Below are 26926 nucleotides of genomic sequence, written 5' to 3'. Positions count from 1 at the left end.
ATGTTTTATATTATTTGATCAATAGAAAGTTTAAAAGAACAGCGTTTATTTGAAATGGAAGTCTAAATGTCTTGGTTAAAAGCTCCCTAGCATAAATGGTCTTGATGGCACTTCTGTGCAAGCCTGTTGGCTGTTATGTCTCCTGTCACAATTGATAAATATTGATGAAATGCTACAGTTGTCGGTTGAGACATTTTAAAGTACTTTGTAGGCTCCTTTTGATTTTTTCCTTTGTAGGGCGGTAAAGAAAGAATTTGTGTCATCTCTCAAGATACATTCTTGCTTTTAATAATCTGAGAAGTGATGACTACATTGGAGGGCCCAAATGCTCAAGCTGATGCAAGTAAGCCACAGCATCTCTCAGCGTAGATAAAATAACTGCTTTCTAATTTCTGGATCATAAATCTGGTCTGTATTTCCCCCAAATGCATCTGCTTGGAGCGCTGGGCATGACAGGTCCCACCTGCAGCCATTGTTTGAGTGTGTAGTGTGCCGTGTGGTAGTGCTGATGACCTGTTTTCTCTGAGCTGGGCGCTCAGGAGACATCAAGAAGCAGCTCACCAGATGCAGCCCTGCAGTCCACCATCGACTGGCATGTCCTCTCTCACACCCACACCCGCACAATTATAATTAATGTTGGAAAATGCAATTATGAATGTGAGCACGGCTCATTTAACAAACAAACAAGTTCAAAATGATGCCATCTGTAATGTATATTTATACAGAACAGGGTTAGAGTGGATGCATTAGTGGACTGATGCTCTGCAAAAGGCTTCTAGGAAAGTTCTCACCTTCCTCACCTTCTTGAGAAATGGTCCGTAACTGGTGGCTGAGGGTGTTATATGTAAAAGATATTTATTTTTATACATGCCAGTCTCCCCGAATAAGCTTTGAGTCAATCATCCTGTTTCCAGGAAGATGGTTTTGACATATTTAATGTGGGAAAGTTTTCTGTAGATGGATATGAAGTCTGATATTGCATATCTCTGCCAGTACTCCCATTTTGTTTTCACTAGGTGTGTTGTGTGATCCAAATTAGATGATAATTGGTCCTCATTATGTGCCTGCAATTTAAACCATCTCTACATGCCTACAGGCTTTTATGCCCTCCGTTGTGCTTTAATGCTTATTGACTTGTGTTTAATATTGTCTTGAATACGTACACTGGTCTGCCCTTACGTATGTGGGTGGTAAAGAATTATTGCTGATTGCTAGATTTAAAACAAACCATTTTTAATAAGCTGTGAAATTGCTACAATTCAGATATAGAAATGACAGATAATGGCACTCTGGAACTCTAATTTTATGATGGAGGTAAAGTAGATGACGTCTGTTAACCCTTTAATAATGAAAAAAGCTGTTTGGGGGCTCCACACCAGAATGTTAAGAGCCATTGCTTTGCTTTAAGCTGAAAATAAGTGAGAAGGTGGAAATGGAGCCCCCTTCAGCAGACAAATACAATAAAGAAGTGCTCTGTGCCCTTCAGAATGGGTTTTTTTGAGAAATGTGCTTGTTGACGGTGATCAGATGAAGATCAAGATGCTGATGCCAAAGTTAAATCTTACTCAATTAATAATCTGTTTTTTATCGCCACATTTTTGTCAGGTCATCTGTTGACTCAGCAAAAAGAAGAGAAGAACAGTAAACCGTGCTCTCCTGCGCCCAAAGTGGATTTTGTTTAGATGCTCTCTGGGTGAATGTTTCATTGAAATGCTCTGTTTGTTTGGATAAACACTGGTGACTAAGGAACAAGACGTTTAATGCCATAAATACGAGCAACACTCGGCATGGGTTGCCCACCTTAGATGAATATTTAACATTGCGTGCTGTGAGAGACCTGACTGCCGCCTCTTGCATTATTTACCACATTCCGGCTTGTCTGCAATGCTCAGGCGGTGTGTGGTGTTCTTCCTCACTGCTTAAAGTGACCGAAAAACGCCAACACTAAACCACACGGATAAATCTGAACATGTACAGAATGTAACAAAGTTAGCTAGCTTACAGTTTAACTCCATTTCATCTTCACTATGAGCAGATCTTTGAAAGTAAGTCATAAGATTGACTTTTAGGAACGGAAATTTATAAATGACTATCTGTGCCTCTGTCTTGTTTTCTAGACTGTAATGGAGTTGGGATGGAGAACTTTTCAGATATTTCTCCTAAGAAAAAGACTCTTTTGTTATCTTGTGTATGTAAAGACCCTTCAGAGCTTCAGAAGAAAGAGGTGTTTTCAGTGTGATTCAGATTTGCCAAGCTGCCAGCATTGGAAATTTCTATATGGACTCAAAATTCTCTTAATTTTAAATGCTCACTAAGGCTGCATTTGTTTGTTAAACAGTAAAACAGTAAAAACAGTAATATTGTGAAATATTATTATAACTTAACTGTTTTTTAATACATCTTAAAATGTATTGTGAAAACCATTATACCTTTTCCCAACATTTGTTTGAAAAAGAAATGTTACTTTTAAATAATTTAATGTATACTTGAGTAAAAGTTTTTTTTTTTTTTTTTTTTTTTTTAAATCTTTGTGACCCAAACTATTGAACAGTATTATACCGTATTTGTTTACTGAGTATACATTAGAATAAAATACAATGTCACCTTGCACATTTATAAAATTGCTCCATTGACTCCTTTAAATGGCTTTTAGTCCATGCCAGTTAGCTTTCAGATCATCTACATGCCAATGTATTAATAAAAGATAATGTAAAGAAAGTTCATCCTAATTTAGTCTTTCCTTTACAGAACACTGTGTTTTTCAGTTGATTTCATGGGGTCTTCAAATGAGCTGCTGATCACAGGTGTGTCTGTGGAGGACGAAGTGGCTGTATTTTAGGTGATGTAACTGATGATCAGTCCATTGAGCATCGGGATGTTTCCCTCTGACCAGTTCTCCATGGCCCATCACTCCTCATTTAATCTGTTTCTTGAAATCAAGTGAAAAATATCAGGACACTCACTCCATTAAGCTCTCTCCACATCAAAGGTGCGAGGTGTCTGTGTGTATGTACTGTAGGAGAGAGAAAGAGGGAGATAGATATAAAGACAGATTGAAAAAGTATGACCATTTGAAAAAGATTATGTGCTTAAGAAGTAAAATGTGAAGATGTGGAATAAGAGACTTTGAGGTGTTGATTTCTTCCACCTTACTTTAGTCTTGGTTATCAACTGCATTTCTTAATTCAGCAGTGAGAGCAGCAGGACGCAGGTCTCTCGAGCAGGTATGACTTTTCACAAGAGCCACTGTCAGTCAGCTTTTCATTGCCATGTCCCGATCTAAACTGATATAGCTCAATGGCAGAAATACTGAACCATCTCTGGCCATGCATTTCTTTTAAAGGGATAATTCACCCCAAAATGAAAATTTATTCACTTTTATTCACCTTCATGTTGTATTTTAGACCTGTATGAATTTCTTCCTTATGTTGAATGCAAAAGAAGGCATTTTCAAGATTGATGGTAACCAAATAGTTGCTGGTAGCCATTGACTTCCATAGAAAAAGAAGAAGATTGAAGATTTCTATTTAAATTCTGAACTTCCTATTCATCTGGAATCCGGAACTTCCTATTCATCCGGAATCCGGAAAAATATATCACTGTTTTCACAGAAATATTAAGCAGCACAACTGTTTCCAACCTTGATAATAATATAAAATGTTTCCTGAACATCAAATCAGCATATGAGAACGTTTTCTGAAGGGTCATGTGACACTGAAGACTGGTGTAATGGCTGCAGAAAACAAAACACACACACACACACACACACACACACACACACACACACACACACACATATATATATAATATATTTATATATATATATATATATATATATATCAATTACATTAAAAATATCTTACCAACCCCAAACCTTTGGGTGGTTGTGTAATTTTAAGTTAAATTTAAGCTAAATGTTCCTTAATACATTAAAATATAAAGTATTTTACTGTACACCAATAATATATATCATACATACCCCTGGTCTAAAATACTTTAACACATTCCAGATTGCAGTACCAGCGTAATGTTTCTGACCTTATGATATAGTTTAAATGTAGATTTAAGCATCAAAGCATCAAAACGTTACTGTATCACAACAGATGTAAAGCAGCAGAAAATAAAGAATAAACGGAATAATCTGAAGATGCAGAAAAAGAGACTTGGTGGACATCAGACAATTACTCTGTTTCCATGGCAATAGACACTGACTTGATGACATAGCAGCTTGTTCTCAATTACCTGCGTTAATCTGTTTTGCCAAAACAAGCGGTCTTGTTTATTTGCGTCGTTGTGAATATAAGTATGTGTGTGTATGTGTGCAGTAGCAGCTCTGGGAGACTGGATCTTAGAGGTGATGTCATCCGTGTGATGTCAGTTACACAGGCTCTGCAAGACTAGAGTAGAATCTGAAATTGCATACTGTCTAGTAGGTATATATAGTTTAATAATTACTTTGTGACTGGTAAAATGAAACTGGGTATGAATGAAATTTGGACTGACTGTATTTGCCACATGTTGCTTCACTGGAATTCATAACACCTCTGCTGTGGCCTCATGGGATAGTAAAGTGTCCATCAAATGCACACTTTAGAATCTCACCAGAAGTAAGTCATCTGTGTACTTTTCACCTACTGTTTTATAATAACTATATCGAATTTGGACATACTACTCCTCTCACATTCAGTTTTTCACCTGTAACATATTTCTGGGTGCAGGATAGGGTGCAGTAAAACAGGATGACAACATGTTTAGCTTATCAAATGGCTCAATGCAGAAAATAAGGAAAGAAGCAGTTTTGTGTCTCTCAAATCACCCACTCTTTAATGTGCAAGGAGATAATTTTCATTTCATTTGAGTCTGTTGCTCTGAAATGGAGAGCTCTTAAATATATTTCCCACTCCTCTTCAATCTGCTCTGCTTAAAGGATGCCTGCTGTTATAGACTAGTTGCCACATAGTTGGACTGAGCTGAGTTTCTCCCTCAAGCAGTGAAACGATGCAGGAGTTCATCACGGCACTGATTAAACGGGTCAAAGCTCTGATTTTTATGAATTTCACTCCCAATCCACAGAAAATCTCTTTGACCCCTCTGCACATCCTTAATTGCTCACTAGGTTTTGATCATACATTTACAGTCTGATATGGGTCATTTGAGATGTTGTGTCACAGAGGTGCAGGACTTATAGAGAGGCAGAAATGTGAGTATGCTCGTGAAAAGTGACTCATTTGCAGTTTGCACTGCTCTGCGTGGGTGAACTCAAAATGAGTTCAAGAAAGCGTCCAGGCTGCTTTTATTCATTGAGTGTTCTGTCCCACGCATCTTTTCATATCTACTCACTCATGTGAGTGAGGACGGACTTTTTATGTAAATATCAGAAAATGTTCATTATAAAGCATGAGAGTGAATGTGTGGCAATGGGTCTCAGTCACTGTTGCTAAACCACCGTTATGGCTGAGCCACTGAAGCCCAATGGACTATTTTAACAATGTCCTTACTACCTTTCTGGGCCTTGAACTTGTCAGTTGCATTGCTGTCTATGCAGGGTCAGAAAACTCTGATTTCATCTTTGACTCTTTGATTTCATCCAAAAATATCTTAATTTGTGTTCTGAAGATAAATGAAGGTCTTATGGGTTTGGAACGACATGAGGGAGAGTAATTAATGACAGAATTTTCATTTTTGGGTGAACTATCCCTTTAATGTTTTCAAGCAGAAAAAAATTGTTAATAACTTACATTTCTAGGATAAAATAATAATAATAATAATAATAATAAAAAAAATAAAAATAAAAATAAATAAATAAAAAAAAAACAGCAAAAATTCCTTTTGTTGGCCTTAAACATGAAATGTGTTAAGCCAAAATGTTAATTATTTGCCATTATAACTTTTGCAAGAAACCTCAACACCAATAATGCACTTTTGATTTTGGCACCACCCCCTGACAATCAGAATGTGGAAATACAAAAATTCAGAAGTTCGATCTATCCCATGCAGCAAAAAATATATATTTGCACATATTTTTTTAAATATATTTCAAAATACACAAAAATGTATTTGCAAAAGTATGTTTCAAAATATATTTACGTAAATATATGTTTATGCAAATATACTTTTAGGCCATTTTTTTTTTCCGTGTATTCTTGAAAATATGTTTTTAAAATATAAATGTAAAAAAAAAAAAAAAAAAAAAAAAAAAAAGTTACAAATCTATTTTGCCCTCCATTTATATCAGTCCAAGAAAATACATTTACATACAGTCAGATTTACATCTTGTCTACACCGAACGTGAGCGACATGACTAAACACATTAAAACTTATTATAATCAGTGATTGTGTCTACACTGGATGAACCACAATGTTAGAGACAAATCTCCAACAATAAACTGGTGCCTTGTTCTATTTATGATGTACTGACACAAAGGACAAATGATTTGCAATGGGCATTTTGTTGTGTCCAGTGTAGACAGCCTTTAGCTGTTGTGACCCGAGCAACAACATAGTAAAAGTAGAAATGTTGTTAAAAAAAAAAAAAAAAACTTTATTTGAGGTACATGTGTGAACATATAACACATTGGAAGAAAAATCAGCAGGGAATATACTCTACAATGTTCTAAAACAATTACACGTAAAGAAAATGAAACTTTGAATGATTACAAATCTAGTTTTGATCTTGAGTAGGCCATTCCATCCACATTTAGCCTAAATGTAGGTCACTGTAAGATTGGAAATTTTTTCTTGCCCATGAAATACATGTTGTAATACATTTTGGTATATGAAGGTTGAATCTAAATCAAAATCAAAAAATATTTTTTATTGAGTTGCACTGTGTACAACATACATTTAGCATATATTTAAAATATTTGAAATGCTGTTTGTTATATTTAAATTAGTTTTAAGAATGTCACATTTGATTTTATTTGAATATCTTGCTGTGCACAAGGATAGGTTTGTAAAATATGAATGCCTGTGCAGGTGAGCAGAAATCTTGTATACTTGGAGATTTTTGGCACATATTATGCTGATTATTAACTGTAGTCACAAACCCTCTCTTTTAGAATAATTTGGATTCAGCAACAACAGTATGTGCATACACACCTGTTATAATTTTGGGGAGGAACTCTTTTCTCACAACTACACATCTTGTTAGAAAACACTAGTGAATGATACCAGATATTTGTGTGGTCACAGAGGTGGACTATGCTGCTCTACCTCCTGCAGTGGTTCAGTTATCTGTGAGAATTGTGCTCAAGGGTGGAAACTGTTGTCAGTAAACAATGCAAAGCCTCAATCGAGGCTTTTCCCTCAGAGCTTTTCAAGGCTTAGAGAGGATGCAGCGTTTATTGGGGGATGAGAAGGCAGACCGCTACAAACTTGATGGAGATGAATGCACGCAGAGATGAGGATTAAGAAGTGTCTGGGAGGAATGACAAATCCCAGATTTCTCCTTTAATGCAGAAAGAAGCCGTTAACACCGCTCTTGACGAGGTGTAAATGCAGAGCGCATTTGGCAATGCAAATCAAAGTGAGCCAGACCCCATTGCAAGTTTGAGTGGCAATGCAAAGTGTGTCGGTATGCATGAGATAGGCTATGTAATGTCTTTGCTGAAGTATGGAGATGTATATACTTAATATATACAGGGATCAGCTATGCAGTGCTTCGCTCCCATTCATTTGCCGAATCCACACATTCTCATAGTAACCTTTATAAATAGGAATTAGGTTGTGTGTGTGGATTCTTGCAGAAAAAGTTTAGTATGCATGACTGTTGGCATGGACTGTTCTAAGACCCCATTTCCATTATAATAGCTTGAAAAATATACCTAACACTGAAATAGGTTGATATTTCATAGCTAATCAATGTAAACCAAATGCCATCTTAACACATTTCAGTTTACTACCATGACAGATAGTGTAACGTGGGTTTTTGGGTTTTGTTTCATGTTCATTGGTTTCAGGTCTTTAATTTTTTAGTTTGGCCTCAGTCATGTTCTGTCATGTGATTCCCTTCTGTTTTGATTGGTTCTTTGGTTCATGTGTCATGAGGCTTGTTTGACTTCATTATTTCATCATTATTGAATTCTTTATTTTTATAGTAAAATTTTGTGGTATTTCATGTCACATGATTAACTGGACAACCAGTGGTTTATGGGTTCACTTTGAGATCAACACCCCCTAGTTGTGAACCATTGGAGTTTCGAAACGTTTCGAAACAGTGTGACGTTACGAAGCTCCATTTGCTAAAATCATGGCGTGTCCTGATAGTTTTGATAGTTTAGTTTTGAACGTGCCCATCTCTAAAGTCATGTCTGTTCAAGTCAAGCCTATTCAAGTCAAGTCTTTGTTTGTATTTTGGATTTCACCTTGTTTGAATAAAAGCTGAACTTGGGTTCATCACAACTCACCTTCAGTGGACTGCTGTTACAGATAGTCTCAACAGAACATGGTTATTTTCACCTTGTCTGCCCTAAACATTGTTTGCCATTCAGATTTGAACTGAAAAGGCCTTTTAAATTCCAATTTATTCCAACTGATTTTAAATTCTGTAAGAAACAGGATGCAGAATTGCAATTCTGCAATTCTCAATTTGAATGCAGGAAGGATGGATGATGGATGAATGGATGGATGGGTTGGTGGGTGTACAGATACTGTACTGTAGGGTATATGGATGGGTGGATGGATATTTGCGCACTGGTAATTTATCCTAAAAAAAAAGGTTTAATTTTAATTTGCCCTTTGCCTTAATTTGCATTTGTAACAAGCCAAGCTTTCATGGTTGGGATTTAAAATGCCCTAATCAGAACTTTTTTGATCAATAAATTTTCTTTCCAGTGGTTTGCTTAATTTCCCCAACCTGGAAACCATATGCATGTACTCTTTCTACATTACTGAAAGAATGCAGATGAGCTGAAAACAGGCAAAATTGCTGAGTTTAGCGATCTCTGTTGAGATATTCTGCTCAAATAAATGTGTAATGTAGTCTTTCACGTGATCGTTTGCACTGTTTCCTGTGACTAAATCTGCAAGAAAACCTTGAGAAGTGACATTCTCTTGATTTGTCTCTCAATAATTCTGATGAAATGTAAAAATTTATTTAGTTTTTATATTTCATCATATTTAATTAACTTTTGTAGACCAGAATGGAAGAACATTGCATTATTTTTAAGCAATGCATCACCTGTTGAATTTCTTTGAATCACAATTTTATTAAATTCCTCTTGTCATTCCAATTCAGCTTTCTTTGGGATGTGAGCTGCATTGCAGTGCGTTCACCTTTGAGAATGTATGTGTGTGTGCGTTTGCAGCAAGCTAATTACGTCATTCTTGTCCACCACATATCACAGCCTCGGCTGGTGCACGTGTGCAGCTGGAGCTCACCTAGGAAGGACTGGCAGCACACTGTGTGTGTTTGTAGAGCTGTGAGCATGCCAAGCAGCCCAGGGCCGCCATCACATGATCACACGTTTCATGAATGCGCAAGTCAAGGGTGCTAAGTGCTACGCTCTGCAAAATAAATTCAGGAAAGTAAAGAAAAGTGTTTTACTGGAAGGACACACGCATGCAAAAAAATCGCTTTGTCCATCTAAAGCCCATGATGGTGATGTTCTCTTGCAGATTTAATTTTCAAATACTCCATCGACAAAGGAATTTAATTTCATGCCTTATTAGGTTTATTTGTAATGAAAAGGAAAGGGATAGTACTGATGATAACTGGGACGGAAACCTCAGGTGCCCTTAGAAGTGAGATCTCTGAGTCCCAGTTATTTCTGTGTAGAGACTGACCAGCAGAGAAACGCACCTTTCACTATGACAGACCAGCGGAGGAACCTCTCCTATTCTGAGCTCCCTCTTATTATAAACTAAAGTACAGTATGTGGCACATTCCATGAATAAGATAAAGGATAGGACCCAAAACAAGTTGAAGAAAATATTTTCTTTACAGTAGCCTAAATGAAATGGAAGGTGAAAGAATTTCCTTAACCTTCAGCAAAAGGGTGATTGATAGCTTCAGGGCCAAACTAAACTAATTATAACATCTTAAATGAAGTTTGACATTTTTGTGACCTTTATGATAAAATAGAATGATAAAACCATGATTTGTATGATGTTGTTGTCTTTATTAGCAAATAACTAATTAGAAATAATAAACCATTTTAATAATTAGTACAATGTTATATTTAAAAAATATAAAAAATATGAAAAAATATGTGAATTGTTTAATACAGTCAAAAATGGTTAGTCCTCTTAGGTAGGACATACCAAATCACCATTTTTGTGGGAATTTAATGTTTAAAACAACTTAATTTTTATGTTCTGTTAAATAATAGTTTAACACTACATACACACTTTGCACTTCTTAAACTCTGGGATTTGTGCAACTAATTATTTTTTTTGTTTTTTGTTTTTTTAAGTAAGTGTACCCTAATCTTAAGATGTGCCATTTTAGATCAGGATGTTTGGACCCTTCATCAGGCGTGTTGATCTACAGCTGTCAGTCAGTCGGTGGTTGAGTGGATCAGGGGAGCACTGAGAGAAATCTAGTGCGGGACAGGACAACATCATCAGTCCTGATCAATATCCCAGACATCTCGTGGACAGACCGAGTAGGGATAGGGGTGCTTTGAGTTAAAGTGGAAGAAATCATTTGTGAGAATTAAATGGCATCTTGTGGTTTTCAGAGGCACGGATGAATGTTTGCATATTTATGTCAGAGATATTAAAAAAGAAATGCTCCTCAGCAGGGGGTAGTTTTAGAGATGTAAGGGCAATTTGGAATTCAAAATAAGGGAAGCTGAAACACCATACATCTGATTTCAGTAGGCTAAATGTTTCAGTAGACTAATAGAGGATTTCAAGGACACCCGCTTTTTGAAATCTTTCTGATATCCATTTTTTCCTAAAAACTTTTGAATTTAAAAGATAAAATTTACAAAATATATTAAGACAGAAAATAATTATTGTAATAATAATGCACATTTTTACAGTATTTTTGATCAAGTAAATGAAGCCTGCATTTCAACAAATACATACATATATATATATATATATATATATATATATATATATATATATATATATATATATATATATATATATATATATATATATATGTGTGTGCATATGTTCACGATCTGAAGGGAACTTAAGAATTTCTCTTATATGTGTTCAGCACACCACTTAGATAGGGGTTGATTGATGAATGTCGGTATGAATAAGCAAGTATGAAATAGGTCTGTTCTGATTTGTGTTTTACTGTGACCTTTTTTTTCATGAACAGCTTTCTTATCAGCAGAAATATAGATACAAGGATTAAATGGAGGCAAAAGGCTGATCTGTTATTCAGAGATGAACAAAACAGTGTGATTCATTCGTTCGCGTAAGTGGAGTATTCCTGTGAGTCCTCTTTGGTTTACTTAGAAAGACTATTGTTGTGCTCTCAAATGAAGGTTAATGAATGTACATTTCTATTTCTTGGCCCATTTTTGTGTTTTTACACAGGGCTTTTACAGAAAATCTGAAAATCCGCCACAATGAACCGTAGGTCTAACTCAGGTCAAATGGAGTGTGTAACGTCAGCCGGCTTGAAAATATAGAGCAGATATTATGCTCTACTGCATGCATCCTGTATATATCATCTGGCATTGACACATCAATATTAATCATTTCGTTAATCGCCCGCTGTTGTATTTAAGGGCCATTGAATTCGTTATTCATGGGGCTGTGGCCCAGTCTCCAGTGTTTCCTGTGGGGCCGTTAACTGAGAGTGTGGTGAAGGTGAATCTGGCAGGATGAGCGAGTTGAGGAGTGCTGTGAGGCCACAGGAACATGCCTGGATGTTACCACAGGCTGAATGTAGTTTTCTAAATCACTCATGTGTGCACGCTTACACTCACTCACAGTCTCTCTCTCTCTCTCTCTCTCTCTCTCTCTCTCTCTCTCTCACACACACACACACACACACACACACACACACAATGTCTTTCCTGCTCTCTCTCTCTCTCTCTCTCTGCACACTTGCTGTGTTTCCCTCACATAACCATTTCTCTTAATCAGAATAGGGAATAGACATTGTTTCAGAGAAATCCATGATTGAGTGTGATGATGAAAAATATTTTAATTACTTCAAAAGAAAAAAGCTGGCTTCAGTCATTCTGTATGCCATGATTAGTTTTTCTGCCTCATTAGATCATTTACATCATTTGCCTGATTTACAGTTTTGCAAGGCAGCACTGTTTTTTGAAGATGAGGGATAATGTGTTGATAGCTAACAGATATGATGTCATTGTAGTTTTTAAATACTAAACTTGTATATATTTGCATACCGATTTATGATTGGTCTTCTATTCTGTTCACATATTTAACCATTTATAGAGCACACCAGTGTCTGCCCACTTTGGAGAGGTTTTTACTTCCAGAAGCCAACTGTTTATCTCTAGAGTGGTTTTTACTGCACAGTGACTCCGTGCTGATACTTATGTGTAGCCCAGGGGCATTGCTAGACTCTTTTACTGGGGCACAAGCCTCAGTTAAATTCCATTTTGCCCCAATAAAATATTACTCATAAATCTTTGTGTCAGTGGGATTGAAGTGTACCAATCTGAGAATAATCAGAACAATCATGGCATTTGTGTTGTCTATCAGCTGTTTAGAATTGGTCAAAAGGGTTTGCAAAAAGGTCTGAAATTGTTTATGATTCAGTTTAATTTATTTGGACAGTTCATTCACACACTGAATTGTTAGCAGCGGTTTCTCACACTGCAATAATAGGGGTGGGCAATATACCGCTAGACACCGATAGAAATTTGTCGACCTGTAGAGATTTTGGACTATTGTCTTAGGGGAAGACTATCGTCTTGGGGGAAGTCGTGGCCTAATGGTTAGAGAGTCGGACTCATAATCCAAAGGTTGTGGGTTTTGAGTCTCGTACCAGCAGGTATTGTGGGTGAGGGGAGTGAATGTACAGTACTCTCTCCTACCTTCGATACAACGACTAATGTTCCCTTGAGCAAGGTACCGAAGCCCCAACTGCTCCCTGGGCGCTGCAGCAAAAATGGCTGCCCACTGCTCCAGGTGTGTGTTCACGGTGTGTGTGTGCACTTAGGATGAGATAAATGCAGAGCAGTAATTCCGAGTATGTGTTACCATACTTGGCCACGTCATGTCACTATCATGGTTACACGTTCATGTGATGTTGCTGTCCTAAGTGGTCATGAAACCTTAATATTTGCACATGTTTTTAAGCATTGTGGTTTAAAAAATGTAAATTTAAGCCTTGGAAACACATTCAGCTGCAAAAAAGAATGTACACACACAGAGACACGCACAACATGCAGGATTCATATTTAAATTGACTTTTGCGGCATAATATTTACAGATACTCGTCCATATCACGATTTGATTTAAGTGTAATGACCTACTTTTGATTAATTAATTCAAAATTTGACAAATTCCATGACATTCCACGTTAAACTGTGAATTCCTTTTTTATGTCACTTTAAGAGCTGCCCGGATCTAGGATTATTCATTTTTAATTTAGGCTAGTATTTTGTGATATTGACACTGGTGACATGGATTATGAAATTTCTATGGTATCAATATCATATCGTTTTATTTATCGTTTTAGGATTGTTAACGTTAAATAAAATGACTCGTATCGTAGTATAAGATTTTAGTCATATCACCCACCCCTACACAATAGCAATGAGATATTCTGAAAGACAGAAAACAGAAGAGTGCAGGACGATGGGTATTTACCATCAATCCACTGTAGAATACAAATCTTGCAAATCTTCTAATGTTTGTCAATGATGAAGCAGCACATGCTTGTAAACTTTTTTTTTTTTCTTTTTTCTTGCAAGCACTCGTATTTCCTTTAGGAAAGTAGTTTGCATGTTTACGGGACTTACGGGACAACACTTGAGTATCTGTGAGTGGGTTTTATGTACAATTAGAGAAGGAGACTTGTATTTTGACAGGAAGGCCTTTTTGGGAGTTTGCCATAAACAGGAACTCTGGTCCCTCACCAGTTTCTGAGTGTGGTTTAGCCTGGAGGCACTGGCTCTCTGTGCATCTAATGAAGGCTACATTTGTCAGGGAGAGAACTTACCCAGCAGCCCCTGCACTAGATTGTATTTGGTCACTGCGTGCGTGGGGCAACTCACCTGTCATCTTTCTCTCCATTGTCCTTGTTCATTCCTTTGTGAACCTTTGTAACAATGCACTGTCATGGCATCACAATTCTTCAGATGACAAAACTTTATCTTCCCTCTGGCATGAGTGAATGACATGGTTCTCCATGGCTTACTGACCCATCTACTGCATATCAGACAACCAAAAACTCATTCTCCACCCTCCCAATTAGCTTTTTTTTGTGAGATTTAAGCTTCCATTGCGCAGCATGACTAACTGCTATCATTATTAATCTCATAATTAAAGGATATTATACAGTCATTTTTGAATGTGAGCTGTTGAAATCGCATTTGATTGAATTATGTCTGGGGTGTGTGAATAAATTCAAAGGAACTGAATGTTTATAATACATCTGTTATGAATTTATTAATTAAATTCCCAAATTATCACATTGGGCCTGTTGTGAATCCAACCGTACAATTGTTGCTGATATTTTTATTTATTTATTTTTGGCTGGCAGTACTGCTGTCGCTCATGGAAATTTTCCCACCGTAAATTTGTTTTTGCAGCAGTAGTTCTTCTCACAAGCTTCTAACTTATGTTCCTGCTGAATCATGCAGTGACTGGTAAATGCACGAAAGATGGGCCGTGTCAAGAATTTAGTACACAGCAATATTTAGCGCCGGTGAGTATTTATGATGCGTTGTGTGCCAGTGACCTTCTTTCTGTCATCATGCAGCAAAAAGATGGGCGTAATTGTTGAATAACAAGGTTCAATTGATTTGGAATGAGTCGGTCCCTCTTGGCAACTGGACAGCAGACATTTATCACTGGATGGGCTTTGGGCAGCTGTGTAAGTATATTGAATTCTGGCCTCCTGTCTGCAACGAGCCCCATGGGCCGTGTGGAAGTTAAGATTTTCAGTCCAAACTTATGTCTGCTGCCATGCTGGATTTTTAGCTATGCCTTGAGACATTTATTCTCTGGGTACACTGAGTACCATTTAAATAGCTGGTCAACATTGGACACGTTAGCATGTGAAGCATGTGTTTTGGATTCTTTGCAACTAGTCTACCAGGTTCACCCACTAAACTTGCTAGTGAACAACATGGCTTTACTGGTCCACTAGGTACTAATCAGTATCAGATACTAGTATTAGGGTGACCATACGTCCTCTTTTTTCCAGACACGTTCTACAGAATCGGCCAATCATGGTGTGTGAGAGGGTGGGATCTACAAAGAACGGTCAAAGCAATGCAAATGCACGTACATATTAGGTGTGTTTATCTTGAAACAGCATTGTGCAGGCCGCTCGTTGTATGACATCAGTTGATTGGTTGGTTATGTACAATGCCTCCATGTTATTGGTCAAACTACTTTTTAGTCATTACTTTCAGCAAGTATGAAAACAGAAAAAACAAAGTCAAAACGTGGATATTTTAGGCAATATGGAAATCACGGCAAGGACGTGTCTGGGAAAAAGAGTATGTATGGTCACCCTATATATATAATTTTTATGTATTAAATAGATCAAAAATGTTAGTAAAGACATTCATAAATTACTAAAGATTTCTGTCAAGTCACTGCTGTTCATTTGAAATTTCCATTCATCGGAATGCTAAAAAAAAAAGATTAATCTTTTCCACAAAAATATTAAGCAGCTCAAACAGGTTTCAACATTGATAATAAATAAGAAATGTTTCTTGAGTACCAAATCAGCATATTAGAATGATTTCTGAAGGAAGATTGGCATTATGGCTTATGTAAATTCAGCATTGCCATTACAGGAATAAATGACACTTTAAAATATATAAAAATAGGAAGCAATCATTTTAAATTGTAATAATATTTCCCAGTATTACTGTTTAAATACATGTAGCCATGATGAGCATGAGAGACGTGTTTCTAAAGCATTAAAAATCTTACCAGGCAAAAACTTTCAAACAGTAGTATTTAAATAAACACTCTTGTATAAGTTGGCTTGGTAAAATGGATAAGATTTGCTTGCATTTTCCACAGGAAGGGACAGTGTTGAATGCTGGGATTACTCATCTTGCATTGCACAGACAGAAAACCAGCAAGGTCAAGAGGCTTTATGCTCCAAATGGAAAAATACAACCTTGTTGCCTGTTTGTATCATAGTCCAAGACCATGAAAGGTCAGAGTTGCATTGACTCATGTGTCTGTTGAACGAAGCCACACAGTGCAAGTAGCAAACAGTACATCAAACACACGTCCTCCTCCCAGCCGTCTCTTACATGCCATCAGAGCGTGGCATCAGTCCATCCACCATTGTGTGACAGCCCGCTGCCTACACAGTGATATTGATATTACTTTACAGTGAGTCGGAGTCGAGCAGGCATCATTCCATGCATCGCCAGCATATTGCTGTGAGTGTAATCTTTCACTTGTATGAGTGATGGTGGCTGTTAAATCATCACCACAGCCGTTACTTGCCGACGTTTTTTTTTTTTTTTGAGTTCTTGCAGATTGCTTTTAAAACAGTATATAGTATTGCCTGGCAATAAATTAATCATCAAAGTGCTTTTTCAAAAAGCTGCACTTTCTTTCCAGAGTTTTAGTGTTTGTAAGTCTGTGCATTGAGACCAGCGCAGCATATTCCTTCCTCTGGAGGCGCGTGGACCCCTGGTGCCCAGAAACCAGATGAAGAGCAGACGCACTCCCTTGTGTGCCTTGTAGACCGTCTGTGGCTGTCACTCATGCCGTCCCGCTCGCCTTCCACTGTAAAAGCAAAGTCCTGTTCCTCACTGACTGCTCCTCCTGTTGCCATTAACAGGTCAAGTTCTTTCAGGCGTGAAAAGTCTGCCTGGAAATGCATGTCACTCAGTAACCTAAGCGTATAAACCCAAATCGGCTGAAGTTATAGTACGTATAACTTCAGTGGATAGAAGAGCATATGATTTCTCACCATGACGGTCCAGTGCAGCTTTACTGATTGAGTTTCTCTCCTCTGAATCTCAATGAGTGACCACCTGTGAGTGAGGTATATAGAGACGCAAGAGCTACATTTGAAGAGGAAGATTGACTTGACTGTAACAGATACACTGCAAACTTGGCGTATAGGACTATATAAAACTTCACTGAATCTTCGGTTGGAGCATCATGAAGGAGCATGAGTAGTATTTCTGGCTCCCTTGGTAGCTAAAATATGGATAAAATACCTTTTAACAACTCTTAGGAGTTTATTCTGACCAAACAAGTGATTTTTAGTGGTTAATAAGTAAAGCTAGTCAAAAACAATATAGTGTCACTGCCTAGAAATGGCCTGTCTGTGTATAAACTTGTCTGGTGTGCTGGGAGAGGGAGACTTTGGAACCTCAATCGAACTGTTATGAATAAACAATGACCCGATCCCCATTCATAATGTAAGTGTACTATGGAGGGTTCATTCCCTGGTCAGGAGGATGTGCATTCAGCCTGAAATAACCATCCACTGCCCACAGATCCTGCCGTTGCTTTTTTTTATGTTGGTCTGTGAATGGAGTGGCAGTCCAATGATTCAGGATCCTCATATGTACTGATAAAAACCTGAAGTGCTGGCACCTCATATGGGCTAATATAAACTACCATTCAAAAATTGTGAATATTTTTTTTCTTTGATGATTTTTTAAGTCTTTTATGATCACCAAGGCTGCATTTATTTCATCAAGTAAAATGATGATGTGAAACAACATTGTGAGTCATTATTACGATTTATATATATATCGTAATAATGATTTATATTTGACATTAGTGCTGTCAAATGATTAATCGCGCATCCAAAATAAGTTTTTGTTTACATAATATATATGTAGTGTGTGTGTGTGTGTGTGTTTGTATTTATAGAGAGAGAGAGAGATGGTATTGAGATAACTGGGGGGGGGGGTGTCCTAATTAAGCTGAATTCACCCTAAGACTCACCAAATCAACAGCTCTAATGTACGGGTCCTTATAGGACTAGCACACAGAAATGTGGTTTGTATGTCATTCTCACTAGCCTGTTCTGGGCAATTTATGTAAATATATATACATTACTGCAGTCTTCAGAGTCACATGATTCTTCAGAAGTCTTACTGTTATCAATGTTGAAAATATTAATTGAAAATATTTGAATAAGTTGCCTCGGTTGTTTGTAACCCATAATGTTAAATTGTCAAGGGTTAAATATTAAAGGTGAAGATCAGGGATGGATCAAAGGCCGTTTTTTAGGTTGATATGTGATTGATGCAGTTTTAAAAAAAACTTTTAAAATATGATGCAACTTGTGACAACAAAAGTACAAACAAATCTAAGCACTCTCACAGGGCTGTTTTCCACTACCTGATTGGCAGGTTAGGGAAGCACTGAGCTGTACACTGTGCCAAGGGATGATGCACTTGTGTGTGTATGTGATGGCCAGTAGCGGCGATGGTTGGGGAGTTTAAATGAGACAGTGATGAAAAGGAGGCCCCTAGCCTGAAGAGAAGAAGAAAAATGTCAGCAGGAAGAAGAAGCATCTTTTCTTGAGATGGGAAGTGCACAGCTACAGGCCTCAGATCAGCATGATCAAACCAACAGCTTCAGTGCATGGGACTGACATTTATGCATGTGGTTTGTATGATGTCATTCTCACTGGATTGCTCTAGGCTGGTGTGTGCATTGTGTGTTTTTAGCTTTCCAATTATAGATCTAAAGGTCTATATAGACTTTTTAAATACATGTTAAGTACATGTTTCGTACATTATCATTACTTAAAGAATTACTTCACCCAAAAATTCTAAATGAAAATATTTTACACACCCTCATGTTTTCCAAATAAGAGTTTGGTGAAGTTCGAAAAATTTTCTTTGCATTGAAAGTCCAGGTACTCAAAACTCACATCCAAACAGGTCACAAAAGAGTTGAAAAATAAAATTTTATTCCAAGTCTTGTGAAGAGATATCGTCGCTTTGTGAACAGATTGAACAGTAAAACCAATAATAAAACTAAAAATAACTTAAGTATAACATTTAATCACGTTAAGCCATAACAACAATTGCAACATCTCATAAGACTAGGCCAGACGTAAAATTCACTTTAAGTCGTGTGTAGAATTTATACCCGTTGCACCATCTCAGCGTATGCTACGTCTGAGACTAAATCTTACGCCTAGTCAGAGGTAGGTTTAAAGTGAAAACTCATGATTTGCTCGGACATTATTGGTTTTTAGGATTCATGTCTGTTATTTCATTCTTACTGCAGACATGAACTGTAATATGTCATTTTCGGGGAGGATAAGCGATATCAATCGCGAAGCTCAGTGTAGAATATAGCCTATACCACACTTTCGACAGTAATTGAATACAACATATATTTCTGTACAGCATGTAATAATTAGGCAGTAAAATATTACATATGAACTGGGTTTATTAAAAGAAACTGAACCGTTTAACATCTGCTTGGAAGGACAGTGTAAATGCTTGGAAATATTGAAAGTCTTTAATTCCATTCATTATTTGTAGCGTGCCTGCCATCCAATAGTCGCAATAAGTTTTGTGCTTTGTAACTTTTAATCGGAAATAAAAGATCAGCAATCAATTTCAAATATTTTTACAAAATACAAACTATAAACGTGTTTTTTTCAGCCACAGAAAGACGCCAGTAAAACACAACATGTCACATAAAGTCACATTTACCTCAGGAAAGACATTAATTGCACATAAACTTGATTGTAGCCTAAGCTATAAAAAGTAACTCTAGAGAGAAGCATTGTATTACATTTATTATATTTTACTTAACCTTGATGAAATCTGTCATGGGAATGTGTATGGAGACTTCAGATATAAAAATGAGGACTTGTTAGGAAATGTTTACTCAATGAAATCATGGTGCGGTGGCTTCACGTTATGTCTTGAGCAATTCAGTTCTATATTAGTACTGTAGTTGTAGCCATTGCAGCGTGAACATTGTCTCAGCTATCTATAACTGTGGGAGAATGGGTCAGCGTGGACGTGCATTGTCTATGCCTGGCGTAGTTGCGCCTGATCGTATTTTCAGTTGGTGGAACAGGTGTAAAAATGTAGTGCTTACACTCAGCTTTTTTACATCTAGCTGGTTTAAACTGGCCCCTGGACTTTCAAAGTGGGAGCAGAAACCTCTTAGGTTTCATTAAAATATCTTAACTTGTGTGTAGAAGATTAACCAATGTATAACTGGTTTTGAAAAAAAAAATGAGAGCGAGTAAATAATGGCCATAATTTTCATTGTTGGGTGAACAATATTTAAATTAAATTAAATTAAATTAAATTAAATTAAATTAAATTAAATTAAATTAAATTAAATTAAATTAAATTAAATTAAATTAAATTATTTTTATTTATTCTGTTCAGTAGTTTTTTTTTTACCTATTATTGTTATTTTAAATTATTATTAAATAGTTAAATTATTTTAAAACTATTATTGAGTTAACAAACCAATCAGTTTCTTAAAAAGATGTTAGGAAAAAAAAAAAATTATGTTAATTTATGTTAAGTTTTTGTTGTTGTTGTTGTTTACACCTCTGCACATGGTGGTCTTTGACTGATTTGTGATCTGAATGTATGCATGAATCATTATGATTTCCTCAAGCAATTTAGCTTTTTTTATGTTACCTCCCACCCTTCTGATTGGTTTAGTGCTGAGATGCAGGAATAATCCAATCAAGCCAAGAGGATGCACATCAACATCTGTCTAATCCCATTCTGAAAGGGGATTTGGTAGATAACATGCTTTAAACAGCATGCAGTAATATGATGCAGTGGCTGGCCAGACCTCTTGGACTCGTGGTTTCTGGTGGACCGTATAAGAAGGGGATACATATTGCAGAGACAGAAAAATAGACAACCCATGGCTAATCTGAAATCCAAACAACAGCCATATGAGAGGCCTCTCTTAGTTTGGCCTTTAGGGTGAGTGGTGGAAATGCCAGGAGACTGCGAGTTTTCAAGCGCAGGCCTCTTCTGAAGCCCACTTATCTGATAAAGAAGCTGGACAGATGCCCACTCTTAAGGTCAGACGGAAGATCATACTGCGACCCTGCTGCTCTGCACCAGGAGACTGCAGTACTTTTGTCATGGTTTTCTTTTGAATCAGTCGCTACTGATACTATGCCAGAGCCAGAGAACACCATCTAAAGACTTAATCTGCCATTATTGCTTTAATTATTTTTTGAATAGTGTCTTTACTTGTGCCTTTGGGTGTACTGTGTTTTATTTAAGAGTATCATCAGCACTTCATGTTTTTAGCTCTGTTATCTGTTGAGGATCTGTATGAATTGTATTCTAGGCCTACACATTGCAACGGCAAGACAGTATCAAAAAATAGGCCATGGTTTGATACCGTGAACATCCAACCTGACACATCTAGAACAGTGTTTCCTAACTGTTTTATTTTACGAAGCCACACAGCGCCATCATAGCTTCATTGACACCAAACCAGAAATGTGCTTCTGTTAACTCATACTTAATATCATCTTGAATGATTAAAAAGTTTTAATGTTATTAAAATTACCATTATTGCAATGATTCACTAAAATAATCGATACTATGAATGAGTAAGAGACTTAAGCTTCCTCTGTAATGTAGGCAGTCTGGGAAATATACTGTAGTATTCATTCATTTATTCATTTATTCAGTCATTCATTCATTCAATCAATCATTTAATTATTTTTATTTTTACAAATTATGTTTTTACAGTTATAATTATTATAAATTCTTTTTACTGCCCTTATATTTTTGAAATCATTACTTCTGATTTATGTATGTGTGTGTGTGTATGTATGTATTTTCTTAATTTTTTTACACTTATGAATTATTATAAATCTTAAAAGATTTTTTATAAATTATCTTGACAGCCCTTACATTTTTGAAGTAATTAATTCTGTTTATATATATTTATTATTTCTTTAAAAAGATATTTTATTGTAAAAACATCTACTTTTTTATTATTATTATTCATTATTACAAATTATTGTAGTCGTCTGACAGCTCCAATATTTTCAGTCATAAATTCAGTTGTATATATTTATTTACACGCATTTATTTTTTATATATATATTTTTATGCCTACAAATTAATTGTATTTTTATATTTGTTATTATTCATTATTATAAATTCTTGTAATCTTCTGACAGGTCTAATATTTTTTAAATCATAAATTCTGTTTATATATTCAACAGTATAGATTAAACATGTTCAACATTTCAAAGTGCTTGAGAAACACTGATCTAGAGTAAGCATGAAGGAATAACAGGTGGGCAAGTTGTTGATACGGTGTCTTCTGTGCATTTATATTCAAGCATTTATATTCAAGAAACAAGCACAATACCTCAAGGCATGCTGTTTCTGTCAGATATGAGTCTACTGCTCCACATTTACCTTAGTGAACTATTTTTTTCTGTCCGTAAGTCAACGTATCCTTTATCTTTTACTTGTAAACTCATTGCCTCTGAATTGATTGAAGTTGGCAAGTAGTGTACTATAAAATCATGCTTTGCATACAAATGATCAAAGTACAAACTGTAGCAGAGAGAATCTGGCAGACAGAGTGGGCGGCAGCCACTCTCAAAGAAATCAATGACAAAACATTGTGCAAACAAGACTATATCCCCCATAAGCATTTGTACACATTGCGTTTTTGTTTTGTTTTTTCCTTCATATTCAATAAAAATACTGTTGATTGCCATTGGATTTGGGGAGACCCTCTTGTTAACGTGACAGCCAAGCTGATGCAGTGCTCTTAACTTACTGTTAATGAATCTTTGGGGTGAGAGAATAAGTGTGTGTCTGTTCTTGGCTGGATGCCTATTAGGGTCAAAGGGTAAACTACACAGTGGGGATTTCTGGAGAAAAACGCAGGGATGGGTCACTTGGCAAAGACATATCACTGCAAGCAGATGCCTTTAGCATCACACTAACCTCAGACTGAGAGGCCTTAACACCATTCACCACCAATCCATTACTGTTAGCAGATGACACAGCGCTTTTAAAAGATCTTTGTGTCGCAGTGGCTCATTATGAGTGTGTTTGTCTGCGACAGACGGTCACATTCAGCCTTTTCTTTTCCTGTGAAAGCAGCGGGTTTGTTCAACTTTCTGTTTTGTTGCAAATAGGCAAGTGTTGCCATAGCAATTCCTAAAGATTCCCCACCTTTTTGTGAGCAAGTCTTTTTAAAAGTGAATTTGTTTGAGATTATTGCTGCAGCTTGTCGAGTTGGTATCATAAAATAAAGATTTGATTTCAGAATGACTAATTGGTGTTTGAAGCAAAGATTTTTTGTAAGTAGGCCTATGAGAAATTCTTCCAGTACAACAAGCAAAATCCAATTTTCCTAATACCCAAGATATCACCTGTGAATATAGTAATAGCGTTTTGTAGAAGAACTGTAAGCACATATGTATTCTTTACATTACTGCAGAGGTGCATATTAAATCATTTAAATTTACATTTGAATCATAGGAAGATTAGAAAGGTAAATATAGATGTGATCATTATTTTAAATACCTCAGTGTTTGCATAGGAACTGTTTCACTTTATTATAAGCAAATGAAGAGCTCTGTATTCCAACCGCAGACGTCCTCACCAAGATTCACTCACAAAACCTTTAATAATTTAGTTTCTTTACTTTCTTTAAATGTAATAGTTACAGGCACTTTCCATTTATACAGAACACTTTAGTGTCCCATGACTTTTTAAAAAGCGTTGTAGACACACATCTTGTGTTTTTGTTGTGAGAACTATTAGATAGAGTATGTTATCTGGCATAAAGGGTAGCTTGTCTTAAAGGCGTCACATGTCTGCAGTCCCGTGTTAAAATGGAAATCTGGCCCTGTCCAACCAAAGAGATGTTAACTGTATTTAACAATTAAACTATATTTTCATAATTGGCAGTGTCTATTGAAGTAATATTCTTTTAACTACAGTAAATCTATTTTTATTTTTAAGTTTCTCATTTTTGAGTCGCCATGCATCATTTGGTCTCGTAATTTACTATGTTTTTGGTTTAAAAAAAAACTGACTTTTTATTTTTGATGTTCATTTATGCTTATATCTATAAAAACCTTTAAACTATTTAAAGATATTGCAAACCTCATATACAAAGAAAATAGAACATAAACATAACAAAACTTTAAAATATGTAATTTAACTTCCTTTAGTGTTAACAATTAAGAGTAAACACCTTCTTTCAATGATTATTTGTTGAAGATGAAATAAAAAAGATAAAGATGCAATTTTGTGTCCTATTCGTGGAAAGTGTTTGCACACATTATAAAGGATTCAGTATTTAACTATTCATATTACAATTATATAATGTTCCATTTCCACATCAAAAATTTATTACAAAACAGCACAGAGAGTCTGTCCAGCCACAACATAACGTCATAAAATAAAAGAGTCCATCCACAGCAGATCTTGTTTACAAAACAGCACAGAGAGTCTGTCCAGTTGTAAGGTCATGTTAAAAAAAGAAAAGCAGACAAAATAATGAGATATTCTAGCTCTCTGTATGTCTGTCTGTCTGTCTGTCGCAGAAGCTGATTCTGCCATGTCATCTGGAGGTCAGTGAGAGAGGTTTTAAATGGGTTTTCTTTGTGTCTCGCACAGGTACTTTCACACCATCTATCTGGGCATCAGGAGCAGGAAGAGCGGAGAGCATGACCGCTGGAGGTTCCACTGGAGGATGGTGTACGAGTACGCTGACGTCAGCATGCTCCACCTACTGGCCACATTTCTGGAGAGCGCACCTCAGCTGGTGCTCCAGCTCTGTATCATCATACAGACTCACAAACTACTGGCTGTGCAAGGTAACACAACACAACCACACTCAAACATCTTATGGGCTTCCATTGTTTTTAGATCACCTAAAGGGGCGAATACATTTACCATCGCTCTCTGAAATCCAGTCATGTCAATAGGAATCTCCATGTTCAGGAGTTCCCCACACAGATTTGCTGCTTGGTTTGAAAGTGACTTCTGTGTAAGCTCTGCTTCATATATATTATACACTGTTGACCTTTTTTGCCCATACAATTTCACTGAATTATCACTAATGTAACCACACTTCAACTGAACCCCTGCCCATAAACATAACCTTCACAGAAACCCATGTAAAACACTAGATTTCAATATAAACTTAACTTATCAAATGTATAAGCCCTAAATAGTTGTTTCCAATCCTATCTCATGGCAATTCGTACATATTTGAGAAGGTGGCAAATTCGTACAAATTCGTATGACCTCACTTGTAATTCATATGATTTGTCATAAATCGTACATATTTTATGAGGTGGCAAATTTGTTGGAATTCATTCGAAGGACTACACCTAACCTCACCGTTAAACTTAGAAATTAGCCAGCTTGTAAAATATATATGAATTGGCTGTGAGACTGATTCTAGTCAAACCTGTACACTGTAAACTAATTGTGAATAATGAAGTGACTGTGACAATTTTACCAATGTTAAAGTGTTACCACTGCAGGTGTTGGGGTGTGTGCTGAAAACCAGCCTAAGTTGGTTTGCTGGTCTTAGTTAGCTAGTTTAGAACTGGTTTAGCTCATCTCTTACCCTAGTTAATATGGTTTGTGCTTGTTTAGATGGTCCCTCAATATGGCAAAACTGGTTTTAAGCTGGTTTAGCTGGTTGACCAGCTGGTTCTCCAACCTGACCAGTTGATAAGTGTCCAAATGCTCTTTTAAAAACAGCGAAACAGACCAGCCTAACAAGTTTAGTGGGGCTAGGAGAAAAGCTACCCACCTGGTTTACCTGGTTTATGCTGTCTTTTTCAACAGAGATACCAAATTTTTTTTAGTCTTGTTTTTGGATACTATCATAATGGTGCAGCTGCCATACGTCTTTGTAAGGGTGAGGGTAGGACATACTGAGGAGCGAGAACTCCCAGGTTTACTGCCATCCGTCACTGTATACATCTCATCCTGTCCATAGAAGAATGATGGAGAGGGACAGAGAGTGAGAAAAAACTCAACTGCCACTGAACATAAAAGACTGCTGTGAGAGAGTGAGGCAGAGTGCTTTTTCAAGAATGTTGCCAAAAGCATGGGCGTCGCTAGGTCATTTTTAAGGTGAGCTATAGCCCCCCTAAAATTTTGAGATTACATTAATTGTACACGAATTTGTGATCGCCCCGGTCCCCTTTAAATTTCATATGAAAACGGCGGCAGACTTCGATCGGCTCCTCCCCATCTTTCAGTGCGTTCTTCAATACAGAATTCAGTGGCACAGAGCGAGAAACAGAGGACAAGGTGTGTGTTTATCGATAGATTGTTATAATATCATATGTGGAGTTCTTTGTCATAAATACAGTTTACAAAATATCATGGGAGAGCAGTCGGCTCACATGTATTTCACTGCTTTCACCCCTCATCACACCACAGCTGTTTCCCCCAGAGAAAATGAAGCACATTTAAACACATACTTTATAAAACGATTTTGCCATTTTCATTTGAATATATATAAGCAATATATATATAATATATATATATATATATTATATAATAATATATATATGTATATATATATATATATCATTTAATATGATATATATAGATATATATATATATATATATATATATGTCTGGAATTGCCCCTTTACAAAAACAAACATATATAAATAAATATATATATATATATGTACATACATACACACCCTCACTGGGGGCTGAGCCCCCCTAAAATGAAAGACCTGGAATTGCCCCTGGCCAAAAGCAAGCATTTATTAAGGCAGGTAAGCATTTATTAAGGTTTAGCAATCGACTCATAAAACTCAAGTTTTGTTCACCTTTTG

At 36.5% G+C, this 26926-nt stretch overlaps 1 protein-coding gene across 1 annotated transcript in view; it reads left to right on the top strand.

Annotated features, from left to right (window-relative positions):
- Window positions 1-26926, top strand: part of LOC109067012 (XK-related protein 4-like) — a 52571-nt gene that overhangs the window by 10491 nt on the left and 15154 nt on the right. The window contains exon 2 of the mRNA XM_019084025.2: window positions 24729-24928. Within this exon, the coding sequence (XP_018939570.2) occupies window positions 24729-24928 (200 nt within the window). The remainder of the gene's footprint in view (window positions 1-24728; window positions 24929-26926) is intronic.

This window comes from Cyprinus carpio, chromosome B2 (genome assembly GCF_018340385.1).
Source record: "Cyprinus carpio isolate SPL01 chromosome B2, ASM1834038v1, whole genome shotgun sequence".
NCBI lineage: Eukaryota > Metazoa > Chordata > Actinopteri > Cypriniformes > Cyprinidae > Cyprinus > Cyprinus carpio.
The sequence above is the reverse complement of the archived record's forward strand: the minus strand, read 5'-3'. Positions and strand labels throughout refer to the sequence as shown.